At 42.7% G+C, this 13,718-nt stretch overlaps 1 protein-coding gene across 3 annotated transcripts in view; it reads right to left on the bottom strand.

Moving 5' to 3' along the window:
- The window catches only part of LOC108117130 (filamin-A), a 33,126-nt gene that overhangs the window by 8,483 nt on the left and 10,925 nt on the right, over positions 1–13,718 (bottom strand). For 2 of the 3 annotated variants that reach the window (XM_041819529.1, XM_041819528.1), the window contains exons 3-13: positions 11,510–11,654; positions 11,109–11,444; positions 9,337–9,428; positions 7,984–9,276; positions 7,505–7,897; positions 6,841–7,407; positions 5,617–6,421; positions 5,069–5,521; positions 4,870–5,005; positions 1,734–1,814; positions 1,343–1,433 (exon numbers count right to left, since the gene is read on the bottom strand). In XM_041819529.1, coding sequence (XP_041675463.1) covers positions 1,343–1,433; positions 1,734–1,814; positions 4,870–5,005; positions 5,069–5,521; positions 5,617–6,421; positions 6,841–7,407; positions 7,505–7,897; positions 7,984–9,276; positions 9,337–9,428; positions 11,109–11,444; positions 11,510–11,654 — 4,392 coding nt within the window. Of the gene's footprint in view, positions 1–1,342; positions 1,434–1,733; positions 1,815–4,869; positions 5,006–5,068; positions 5,522–5,616; positions 6,422–6,840; positions 7,408–7,504; positions 7,898–7,983; positions 9,277–9,336; positions 9,429–10,436; positions 10,452–11,108; positions 11,445–11,509; positions 11,655–13,718 lie in introns of all 3 variants that reach the window. The other variant, XM_041819527.1, reaches the window with a different exon arrangement.

Here is a 13,718-nt window from a genome sequence, read left to right as displayed (position 1 = left end):
ACTTGGCAGCGATTATTGACTAATCAAAATTTACATACGCTTGTGAAGAAAATAAATAAGTGATTTATTATTAGGTTTGCCGTATTCTTCGAAAAAGTTAAGACTTTTCCAGCTTATAGAAAAAGGTTGAACTCTGATTTGTTAGTTTTTAATTATATAAATACCATTTTGCCCCTTTCATTTGACGGGCAATGAAAAATCAATGCAACAAATGCGCAACAAATCTATGTCATTTGGCCAAAACGAATCATTTACAATAAACCATCTTCAAAGCAAATGGAGCGCGACATAGAAAACTAAAACCCACAACGAGGCGTGGTCCAGATTCTTATGGCAGAGGGAAAAAACCAACAAATGAAACGTGGCGCGGCTTGTGATCTTAATGATGAACAGGATCATCCCCATAGTTCCTCCACCTCATCCTCAGTCTAGGCTGGCCTAGCCAAGCGGCGAAAATGCTTGAAAATTGCATGGAAGCGTGAAAAATCGACCAAATATTTGCACGGAGAGGAAAGTGCAAAGTGCTGTTCATTGATTTGCCTGCCCAGGGTGGAAACCTCATTAATCATGTTGGAAATGTTCATTAAATTGCGGTGCAGCAATTTGCAACTCGTAAATCGCTCGTCAGTACCAAAAAAAAAATGGCCAAATAAATTTAGGTAATTACCAGACCGGGTTTCTACAAATTTAAATACCCAATTACTTTCCCACGAGTCAGTCACAAGTGGCCAAGTCAATGAACGTGTCGGAATGGAAAACAAAAGAAAATCCCCATCATGAAAATGTCTAGAAATTGCAGCCAAAATAATACTAGAGACCTCCCAGAATACAGAGAGAACTCTGAGACCAGAGGCATTGTCTAATTAAGTTGTCGCCTGTCAGCATTTAGCCTGATAACCCGTCACTCGTCCGTCTGTTTTTACCCCATCCGAATCTTCGGGTGCGTTGTCCACTTGTCCATGGTGTCCCATCCCAAATGCGCCGCATCGCCGAATATATAGTTGAGTATTTATATTTCTCTTGTATACATTTCACTGATTTACGACACACGAATATTTTTCGTCTGACAATAGTCCAACAGCTTTTTGATATTTATATTTTATATCTTACCTCTCAGCTTGCGCTAGATTCTTGCAAAATATCAGATTTTTGTTGCCCGCTTAAATGGCGCATAAATACTTTTTCTAGATTAAATAAACTATTCTACATTGTGTTTTAATTAAATGCATGGCTAGGTGTTGTTCTTCGCAAATGATTAGCTTTGCTCTCATGCTTGATTTTATCATTTTAAATATTATTTTTAATGTATATTTTTATTTTCAGGATTTTGCATGGCACATACCTGTTACGTTGCCGCCTGTGGTGGGTAGTGGTAGTTTCTCAAATGCTACACTTCGGTACGTGATCTCAGATTTTCCGTTGACAAGTTCGCTCTGTAAGTGTTCAGTTTTAGGATGTTATTTATGCTAACTAATATTTTCCGAAATTATTAACTTTATATAAAAGAACGTTATGATATACTTTGCTTTTCTTCAAATAGATTCTTTCTGAATCAACTTTTTTACATTCTTAAGCTATCACTTTCTTATTTAACACAAAACTAGAATATGCGCTAAAATATGAAAGGAATCAAGTTTAAAATTGAATTTTTAATTTGATTATATATTTGAGAATTGAACTAAATCTTTTCCAAATCCTTCTTAAGGACTAGAACTATCTTCAACCCAACTTACCTGCGTCGTTTGCTGAACCACTTTGGTCGTGTGCTCCTCGATGTATTCACTATGCGAGTATTGTTCGATACTTTCGACAGCCTGAGGTCAATGAAAATAAAATTGAAAATTAAGAATGCCGAAACTTGTTGCGATCGAAAATTCAAAATAAATAAAACAAAAACACACTCCAGCCAATAGATCATTAACATGGCAATCTGCAGAATGAAAACAATGTCCGCAATGGGTTACTCCCTCAGATCCATTTACTTTGCACTTGGGGGAAGGGGAAGAAGATTGAAGAACTGCCGCAGGGCTATATAGAACGATCTGCTTATTATTAAAACTGGACGTATTGAGTGATATTTGGGAAAAGTCTTGAAAGTGTGAAACTATGGAAGCCAAAAAGTACAAGGAACGAAATTATTAGAGAGGAAGTGAAATTGATTGACGCTGGCACGATTGTGCAAAAGAATTTCCACAATTGCAGCTGTTACATAAGCAAATAATTATATTTATATACAACGTTGTACGAGTATATATCGAAATCATTTCGTATATCCGTGGCCAAATCGAAAAAGTCAAAGATACAAATCGCTATAAAATATTTGAGCTATTAATAAGAAGTACGCCAATGCACGGCCAATCAATAGACCAGCAAGGAAAATCGAATTGCCAGTGGGCGACAGTTTGTGGCTCCTCCTCTATATATCTGAATCTACATATCTAAATCTGCATCCGAATCCATATATTATATTTTGCTGGATCCCATTGACGGGAAATCCATCTTAACCCATCAAAATTTAGTTGGCGAAAATTATGAAAATCTTCCGCACCGATTTGTAGTTTTTGAACTTCCAGTTACCGCTGCGACACGATCACGACAACGACCAGTACAGGACAATCTATGACTAAGACTAAGACTAGATCGGCTAGCTAGCCAGTGCCACTAGTGTCGGGCCTCCGGTCTTCTTCTAGCCACACTTTATGGCGCCTTCCACTGGCGTTGGCAGCAGAAATCAGCACAACACACTTTGCGCCATTTTCATTATACATAATTTCATTTCATTTTCCTATTTTAATTACTTGCGAATTTTGTGCGCTAGCTGGCTAGCTGGCTGGCCATACAAATTCATTTTCATATGCAGTTTGCAGTCGTCGGGCCAGGCGGCGTATACTTGATTTTGTTGCAACCTGCCGAAAGCATCAACGACCAGGCAACACTATCATAAAAACAGCGAATAGAACATGCTGATTCAGCGTGGGATGTCATCATCATCATCCTCATTGCCCCTCATCCCGAGATCATTTAGTTTGCCTCTATACTTGGCAGTGGCGTAGATGGAAAAGTCTTTAGGATGAGTTTTTGTCGCGCAACAAAGTCTAAATTTAAGTCTAAAGGAGCACCCTGTATCAACAAAGATGTCCTACAATGAATATAAATATTTCGAAATGGCTCTTCAATAACTAAAACTATTTTGTACTATTGTTCGAAAGTGATTTTGTTGGCGTAAATAAATATGGTTGAGAAATGTCTCACTCTAGTCTGGGTGTAATAAATCACATTAATTTTTCACCTTTTTCTTAAAAGTTTCTACATTTTGCTAATATGTCAACGATAAAATTTTGGCATTAAAAATGTTTTCCACAATTATTATAAACAGAGAAAGCAACCTGCTGGCTAGCCTCAATTTATATCTAGTTTAAAAATTCTTCCTAACAGAGAAAAAAGTTGTTTAATTTTTAATCTTTAACAACCGCAAATGTTTGTCTCTAAAAAACATATTTTTGTTTAATGTCAACGGCTGTTTGGAAGATTCCAAAATAAACATTTATGTTTCTTTTTTCTGTGCGTGCCGCAGATCACGTATACAAGTTGATGGTCCCACAATAGTGAAGTTGCTTTTGCCACAAATAGAGGCGAACAAAGTTTCCCTTTTACAAAATGAATAATGTAGATAAAATTAATTTTTGCACTCGGCTAATTGTGCATATCTGTTAAACATAAATTTTGTGCGAAAACAACAGACAACTCAATTAATCTTGGGTTTACGATTCGAGCAAAAAAGTATTTCACTTTTGGGCAATATGCCCGAAAGCCCCGGCTCTTACGAGCATTGTTCTTGCTGGCTGTCAGGTCCCATGATTCTGGGCCAGTATTTATGACACTTCATTTTTCTGGCTGTCAGCGCAGATGGCACGTGAATGGTTTCGTCGTTTCACTCACAGGACAAACCACTCCCCTTTTCCCGCTGAAATATAATATTTTAGGCAAGTGCAAAGTAAAGGCTCTACAAGGGTTAGGAATATTTGTTGTTGTTAAATTAGCAATTATTCAGAGATTAATTAACATTTTTGTTTTTGTTTTTTTTTTGGTAAATTTGTGCTCAAGCGTCAAGTGAGTGCGACCAGTATTTGGTTTTCAAGAGGTTGCCGTTTTTCAGTTCACATTCTGTTAAGTGCGTTCGGGATCAGTCTCAGATCAGTCAAGTACAGAAACACACACAAACAACTTACATGGACTAGAGCTAGGCTGGCTTATTATAAACAAAAAAGCATTAAGAATAATTGTTCATTAAATGCATAATGTAAAACAAAGCGCAATTTGGCAGTGGAGCATAGCAGAAATAATTTTGAGAACGAAACAATTTTCATGCAATTAATTTAAAAATTTTTGATTTTTGTTTGGTGGGTAAACCAAAAGTTGTTTCTTTTGTTTTAGATTTCTTTGTTTTTATTTTTGATGTCATGTTTTACAATGTTGCACTTAAATCGTATTCTTTTTGTTTCTTCTTGCTGAGCAGCACTCTTAGTTCACATGTGAAAATTGTTTGCGTGTTTTTCATTTCGGGAAAGCCCAATTAAAAATTTACACATAAATTTCAAGAACATTTTGAGGGGACGCACGGAACACGAACACAAAACAATGACAATGGTCTTGACTAGAATAGTAATAATAATGTAGATGCGGCTGAGCTCTAAACGGCTTCAACCTGGCTTAAACGACTAGAGAAACGTTTAAAAGTATTGATAAACTTTAAAATAATTGCTAATTTCCAACAAATCCCATTGGTGACTAGACTAGATTTGGCTGTGTCTGTTTTTTTTTTTGTTTGGTTAAATCGAGAGTTTCGAAAGAAAATGTAGTTCAGGCTACCTTAATGGAGAAGCTGCCGTTCGGGATGTCCTTGCCACCAAACTTAACGTTGATGTCATAATCTCCGGGATCGTTCAGAGCATACAGAATGTCGAAGAACCCGTCCTTTTCGATCACATCAATGTCCACAATTTCACTAAGAGATTAAATGGATTTATGTTAGGTACAGAAAACACTCAATAGCGAGTGCTATCCTTACCTTCCCGCCTTGTTGGTGATCTTGCAGGTCACTGCTCCATCTCCCGCCTCACGGGCATCCACCTTCAGGTGCGACTGACTGCCCGATGACTGGATCTTGGGCGCCTGCTCCACCAGCTTACATTTCTTGGCCTCGCCGGTGGGGAATGCTTCGAGTTTGAAGGGCGAGCCCTCGATCTCCTTGTCGCCGTACTTGATGCTGCACTGGTAGGTTCCGCACTCATCAGGCACGAAGGATACCACATACGTGCCGGTGGAGACTTCTTCCAGGCGCGGCTGCATGGGCTTGCCCTTAGGGTTCTTGATGGCCACATTGATATCAGCTTGGCCAGCCTGTTTCGTATCGATTTCAAACTCAGCGGGCAGGGAAGCAGGAGTTTTCTTCTTCTCATTGACACCCTTCACCTTCACCTTGGTTGGCTCCGACTTGGGGAAAACGGTCATCACAAATGGACTGCAAGGATTAGAGATTTATAAGATGATGAGGATAAATTGGCTTATAAAACATAGAAAGTTTGTAATCAGATTAACATTCGATTCGCCACTCACCTACATGGCACCTCCACCTCGGAGAACTTCACCTGGCAGGTTAGGACAGAACCCGCCTTGGGCGGCACATAGTGCACCGCGTAAATGCAATTGCCCTTATCCTCCACGCGCAGATTATCTACGGGTATGCCCTCGGAGTTGGTCAGCTTGACGGCGATGCGGCCAGGACCAGCCTCGCCAACATCCACATTAAAGAAGGTGGGCACACTCTCGCGCACTTGACCATGTTCAATGCCCGGGCCATAAACCTTCACCTTGCTGGGGTCCACTGTCTCCTCGACGAGCACGCGGAACGGAGAGCCGGGTATGTGCTTGTCAGCAAATCGAATGGTAATGTCATACTCTCCCGGATCGGTGGCCAAATAGTCCACATCGCAGCTACCATCGCGATTGTCCGTGCAAGTCATCTTGGCCTCCGAAGGACCTTCAATGGCCAGCGAAAGGCCTCCATTGCCAGCACCCTTGGTCTCCACCGTGAACTTGTTCTTTTGGTTAGTCAGACCCTTCTCTAGACCTGGTCCATAGGCCTTGCATCGTGCCGGATCACAGCCACTCTTTACGTTCACCACAAACGGAGATCCCGGCACTGGGATGTTGTCGTACATCAGCTCGATGGTATGACGACCAGCCTCGAAGGGGGTGTACATGATGCGGAAGATGTCGTCGGTCGGTCCCTGCACAATTTTGCTGGGCAGTACATGACCCATTGGGTCGAAGATGGCGCAGGACAGCTTGCCGGAGTCAATGTTGCTGCCCACCTTGCTCATATCAACCATAAAGTCCGTGGCCGCATTCATGATTACACCTAAAGGGAAACCGAAAAATTAGTAAGAGGCTATAACTTTGCTAAATAATAAACATCAAGGCGAAACATTAACAATATTATGATGCAATTAAAAGTGATGGAATGGGTATATTTGGTAACCTAGGTGCAAGGTCTGGAAGGGTAAAAGTAAGTCATCTAGGAGAGATATTCTTCCTCCTAAGATATACCTATCTTTGCACCTAGTTACTCCCCATCACTGACTGATTAGTGGTTTATGGTTTAGTTTAAGTCAAACAAACAGAAGGGGCATCACAACAACAAGAAGGCATGGCGAGGCGATTGCAACAAGCAACCTTGGTCAGGTGGTGAGTAGAGCGCAAAGGATTAGACTTGTACGGCAGCAGGAACACTCGGAACTGGCATTTGGCAACTGGTAACTGGAACTCCTCATAGCCTACCATGCGGCTGGATGCCGATACCACTGACGCGGGTATTTTTAAGATTTGGTACCGGAACTATAAGTGGTTGGAAGGGCGAGCCGTTAATGTGTCGCTCATTGAACGTTATGTTGACGGTATAATCGCCCGCTTCGGTGGGCAAATATGCCACGTTACAGGTGCCGTCTCCGTTATCCCGGCAATTGATGGCCGCCTCGCAGGGACCTTCCACCGTCACTCCCAATCCGCCCTGCCCAGCGCCACGAGTATCGATCATAAACTCAGCGGGTTGCCCCACAATGCCACGCTCTAGCCCAGGCCCAAAGGCTTGCACTTTATTCGAATCGCTGCCCGTGAGGCACTGCAGGCGGAAGGGACGTGGTGTAATTGGAGTGCCGCCAAAACAGATGCTCAGCAAGTACTCTCCCAGCTGAGTGGGCGTAAAGTTGACCAGAAAACCCTCTGCCGTGGGTATGATGTGGGCCTTCACCCGATTGCCCGACGGACTGGTGATGGTCACTGCCAAGTCTGCTTTTGGCAGGCCATGTGTGATGATCCGGAATTGCTGCAAACTGTTTAGGGGCGCGGCTTTTGTTTTGGGTGAACGAAATAATGACTTGGACTTAGACCATGATGGACTTAAGATGGGCATATTAGGTAATTCTACTGCTTTATCTAGAAATACTTACTGGGTTCAAGAGTCCGTCAACTTTGATCTTGGACACATCCACTGTCTGCTCCACAACGACCTTCTGTCCCAGAGGAACCCGCTGTCCGCCATAAGTCATCGTGGTGGTGTAAGCACCCTTGGATGGTGGGATCACTTCGACCGAATAGGTGTTGTCCTCGTTATCGATAATGCGGCAGGGCACCTCGATCTTGGTCTCCTCATGAATGACCTTTACCTTAAGCTCAGCATCGCCGGCCTCGCGGGCATCCACATTGAAGTGGGTGGCCACATTGGGGCGCACTCCGGGTTGCAACCAGGGTCCAAATGCCTGTACCTTGGCTGCATCTACCGGTACTCCGACGTAAACGCGATGCGGCGAGTTGGGTGTGGAAACTCCGCCATAGTTTACTGGAAAGTAAAGTTTAAAGTTATTTTTAAAATATAGATTAAAGAATATATGGCAGAAAGCTCTTCAAACTATTGCCAAGACCTACCTTCCACGGTGTGCGGAACTCCTGAAGTAGGCGTATAGGTGACCTTCTTGGTGCCATCCGGGTTGTTCTTTAACTCTACTGGCAACTTGGTACCGTAAACATCCTGAACGACAACGTCCAACGGGGCATTACCCGCCTTGCTGGGATCCACAGTAAAACTGGTTGGCTGGTTGATGGTCACGCCATTCTTCTCCAGACCAGGACCGCTGGCCTTGACCAGCTCGGGATGGAAATCAGTGCGGGGCAGGATTTGTGCAATGAAGGGGGACTTGGGGATGTCTTCGTTGTCGCACAGAATGTGCACGGCGTACTCCCCAACAGCAGTTGGATGATACTTGACCAGAGCTGAGCCATCGCCATTGTCGTGGCACTCGATCTCGGCCTGCGAAGGACCGGCCACGGTGAACCCGAGGGCTCCAGTTTCGCCATTGGTCTCCACCACAAAGGCAGCCGGGTAGCCAATAACGCCGCTGCTCAGTCCAGGCCCGTAGGCCACAATCGAAGACTCCTTCTTGGGGCCTACCTTCACTTCGAATGGAGATTTGGGCACTTCCTGGCCAGCAAAGGTCACCATGATCACATAGCGTCCCTCTTTGGTGGGGTAGTAGTGGCACTCGTAGGTATTACCATCCACCTTCGATTGCATGACATTCTGGTTCATGCCACCAGGACCAATGACGCGCACCTCTGGCTCACCCTCGCCGGCACCCTCGGTGTGAATCTTAAAGTCGGCATCGTCGCCAACACGAACGCCAGTGGCCTGCAGTCCACGACCGGAGGCACGCACCTTACGCGCATCCGACAGCGGAGCCACTTTCACGGGGAACGGACTGTTTGGAATGGGTGTGCCGGCGTAGAATACATTCACCGAATGCAGACCCTGCAAAGCGGTCACATACTCGCAGCGCCATGTATCGTTCTCCAACTGACGCACCTTGGCAGCCACAGATGTCTTGTGGTTAGCGGGATCAATAATGATTACCTCAGGAACTCCGCGACCAGCATCCTTGGCAAGAATGTCAAAGAATGTGGGTTTCTTGATGGTCACTCCGTTGGGTTGGATTCCAGGACCTGTAACCTTAACCTTGGAGGCATCGCCAGCATGTCCTTCCACCTTAACGGGGAATGGCGACTTGGGGATGTCGCGACCGGAGAACTTAACGGCCACCTTGTGCGAACCCTCGGCTTTGGGTATGTACGAAACGGTGTACGTGAGGTTCTTGTCATTGTTGAAACGCACATCGGCCTTTTCGATCTCGCCATTGGGTCCCTGGATGTCGACATCCACAGATCCTGGTAATATTACATTACTAATAATATTTTCTTTACTTAACTGGAAATCTGGGAACTCACCTTTGCCTGCGGAGAAGGTTTCGACGGTGAAATTGGCTGGGGCTCCCACTACAGGACCAATGGGTTCAATACCAGGACCATAGGCACGGACTCTGAGGAAGGAGAAATAAAGTTCGGTCAGTATATTATTTAAGAAATAGCTTTAAGAGCTCTACATAGCCAATTATGGTACATTAAAGTAACATTCATAACACAGACAGCTTAGCTGAATTTACATTTTTTAACGGCCTTGCAGAAAAAGTCAAATTATTTACAAAAAATTACGAGCTATTAATAATGCGTAGATAATTTAGATAAAAAACATCAATACCTAAACAAAGTTTTTAAAAATATTTTTAAATATTGTTTTGAGTGGCGCCACTGTATTCAAGAAGCGGTACATTAAAGAACTAATTTCACAAACACTTTATGAAGCATACTTTTTGGATTTTGTATAAAATTAAATTGAAAATTCAAATATTAATTTACTCAAAGAAACATTTGCTGATTTTTTCTAATAAAGTACATATATAAAACATTTTAATATATTAAAAAATTATTGAAAATTCTATAAAAAGTATTTAAATAACAAATGACTATTTACAATGTAAAAAAGAATAAAAGTAATTAACAAAAAGAAAGAAAAACTCCGGAATATCAGCTCTGATCATTATGTTATATCCGATATGTCCCCCAGTTGTGTGAGAAGTTTGCCCAACGTGTAATCAAAAATCTTGGTAGCTTAACAAAGCGGCAAATTAAATCAGCGTCGGCCAAGATGAATGCGTTTAGTGAGCGCTAATTGTAGAGAGCAATAAAAGCCGCCAGCGAGCGAGCGATCGAGCGCAAGAAAAATACAAACAGGAAAGCAGCGGCGTTGAAGTATCCATTAGATACGGATCGCTCTGGGCTAGCGCGCGAAGCGGAGAGCAGCCAAACAAAAGTTATCGAAACTCATGGAACCGAACATTTAAATCACAAAACACCATAAGAAGTCAATAAATTAAAAACCGAAAAATCAAGCGGATAACAACGTTGGCCAAAAAGAAGTGGCGGCCAAAACAGATCAGAACGGAAAAGAAAGAAAAAAGAACGATTGGTGGCATGCCGAAGAAACTTACCGCGGCGGAGGAATGCTGAGTTTTGCATTTTGAGGCGTTTAATAAATATATATATGGGTTGGTTTTGGTAGTATATATACATAATATGTATACGGAGCGGATAGGGAAAACAAGAACAATATCCAATACATTAAAAACGTTGCTCAAATATACACGGAGGAAAAAAGATATAAAAAGATAAAGAGAGAGAGAGAGAAGAAAGATAGATAGAGTCTAGATTAGAACCAGTGAAATGCATTAGCCAAAAGAAACAGACGGAAAAACTAAATAAGATACAACTTGAATTCGGAACAGAGTTCAGTAGAAAGTAAATCGCTGGATTCAAATAAAATACTAAAAAGTTAAACTTTTCTAACTCGAACTGGAACCATTTCAGATTTTCAACCATCAAGTCACGAAACAACTTTCAAATCGTTTCTATAAAACTTAAATAAAGCTTCATATCATTTCTCAAATTGATTTTTGGAGTTTTTAGCTTAGAACCTCGGGTTGGCCATCAACCAACTTCATATTTAAACTAAAGAAAGTTGACTAATAAAAAATCAATGAATATTTCTAAAGGTGCTCAACCTTTTTCAATAGTAATTTACGAAAAGAAAACCATAAGATAGAATTCAAGTTTAAAGTTACGAGTTAGAAAAGTCCATCTTAAAAAAAAAAACCCTCACTCACCTGTTGGGATTTGTCTTGGGCCTCAGAGGAGCTCCGGTCTTAAGCTTGGAGTTGGGGTACTGCGACAGATAAGTCATCATGGACTGCTCATCCACATTGGGATTGACCAGCTCCTCGGGCTTGATCAGCTGGCGAACATTAAGCCAGTCATCGGCCAGACCCATGGCCTCGGAGGCATTCTGCACGGCATCCTTGGGATCCCAGAGTTCCCAGTCCGGGCAGAGACCCGGAGCACAGGCATCGACAAGGGCGCCCACCGCCTTGCCCGTGGTCCAGTCATTGGTGAAGTTGTTGATGGGCAAGTCGGGTATCTTGGCGTGTATCCAGTTCAGCAGGCTGTCAAAGAAAGAGTGATTTAGTATTGGGCAACCAGAAACCAAGTAGGCGTAGACGTCACTTACCGCTGCTTGGGCGTGTGGCCCGAACCGTTCAGCTGCTTCTCATCCTCGCCATCCCACATGGGCATCGATATCGAGTAGTGCAGAATCAGTGTCCATATCAGACCCAATATCAGTTTCAGCTTACAGTCCACAATGTCCGAGGAGTCTGAGGATCGGAAAGAGATGAAGAACTCAGATTGGATTACACTGTTGTTGCCAGGGTAGGAAAAACCAGAACGCGCACCGTTACCAATGGTATGTATGTACTTAATGTATCTATTAATTGTCCCGACAACTTGTGGCAGCCACTGCAACGGCTGCAGGCATCATCTGTCACTGGCAACACTTTGCTGCAAACCTGTTGCCATTCGACAAGCTGCCAATTATGGACAGAGATGTCCGCTAACTGTTACAACCACTTTGCCTCCTGGTCAAGTTCAGGGCTGATTATGCACGCAATCAACAGGTCTTGCCGGTTTTTTTTTTTCCTTTCTTAATCGTCGCCGTCGACCTTAAACTTGGCCAACAAAGCCTGCGTTTCAAACGGATCGTCTTTTGTCATGCTAAATAATGTTAAGGCATTGCTGGGGTTTATTGAACCTATGGGATAATGGGATCTTCTTAATAGCGTAAAACCGCAAGGTGAAAGGCGTGGTGATCGTTCTGATTACCTATCGCCGATTAGTCAACACCTGGGCCCTCGGCAAATGCATTTGGCACGCACTGAACCATGACGCCAATGGAATTCCGCCTCCATCACGGGGGAAAGTTGCCACAGGGAAAACTCAGCCAGTGGCCAGCGATGGTAACCGAATATGCCGAGTGACGACAGCAGACAGCTACGTCGTCGTCGACGTCGTCGTAAACTGACGTACTAGATGTTCTACATTTCTTTGGGTTTTTCTGCCCCGCGAGGCCTTTCTAGTAGAACCCGGGCATCGTTTTGTGCTTTTTGGCCTGCTCAACGAGCCTTTAAACGATTGCTGATAGAGCCAGCTCTCTTACCACTTACTGCCCAACACCCGCAACAGCAATAACCACTTTTTTTTGCTAAAAACAAAAATAAAAAAGAATTTGCAATTTGGCTTTGTTTACTTGAGTAGCCGGCCACTTGTGGCCCGTGGACAGGGAAACCGGCTGGATGGGTTAGCAAAATAGCAAAATAGCGAAATGGCCAAATGACTTTGCTTTGTTGGTCGCATGGCCTCTCCTAAAAGCCATCAAATTGCCGGCCATCTCTGCGTTTGGCCGTTTAAAATACTTTTACGGTCGAGTGATGGCTTGACAAATGAATTAGCTGCCAATCTGTAAACCCAGCCCGTTGACATATTTATGAAAAATACATCGAAGACACTGAGCAACAACTTTATTCGCCAGTCAAAAGAAAGCAGCAATTAAAACGGCATAGAAAAACTACATAAATAGCCAGAAATGATTTGGCTAATTAGGTAGCAGTCGGCATGCCAATCGCCTAGCCTTGGTAACTGTCTTGGCCAAAACTCCACGCCAACTGGATGTCTTTGTGGAGCTCAAACTGGTTGCTTGTCAACTCCAAAGACCCCAAAGTTTGTTTTTGGCACGGCAGCGCGAACAAGAAAATGCGCTGTAAATTATATAGAAATATGCTAATGTCTGGAGAGAGGGGCACGAGATGCCATAACTGTGATAGAAATATGTAATGCATATTAACCAGACAAACTCCAGTCGGGGGAACATCTCTGCCATAAATATGCATAAGTGTGAAGATCCCGGAGAACAAGTAAAGAAGCTACTTTGACTCTGTGGATGTTCCTCAGAAATGGGAAATCTAATCCATCTTTGGAGTTGAAAAGAACTCTTGGCATTCTCGATGGGTGAATGATCAAACTAATAAGATTCGTGGAATACGGGAAAGGCAACCAATTTACCGCTTTACAACTCAGATTGTAAACTGCAATAATAATCATTTTTAGATAATGTTCTTTTACAATTCAATTAGTTAACAATTTAGGGTATACCTCTGAAGTGGTAAATGGTTGCTGTCTAAGTGAAAAGTCATGACCATAAATAAAGATACAGATACATATCATGATATAACAAAAAGTTATCTATACTATACCTCTTGTATAGCAGAAATACTACTTAAAACTTTTAGCACAGATAAGTTAACTTTCTAATCGGAACGAAATGTTTAATATTATCTGATTTTACTTAAACATTATATTGTCATGAAAAGGTCTTAAAATAATTG

Source organism: Drosophila eugracilis, unplaced genomic scaffold, assembly GCF_018153835.1.
Source record: "Drosophila eugracilis isolate 14026-0451.02 unplaced genomic scaffold, ASM1815383v1 contig_75, whole genome shotgun sequence".
NCBI lineage: Eukaryota > Metazoa > Arthropoda > Insecta > Diptera > Drosophilidae > Drosophila > Drosophila eugracilis.
The sequence above is the reverse complement of the archived record's forward strand: the minus strand, read 5'-3'. Positions and strand labels throughout refer to the sequence as shown.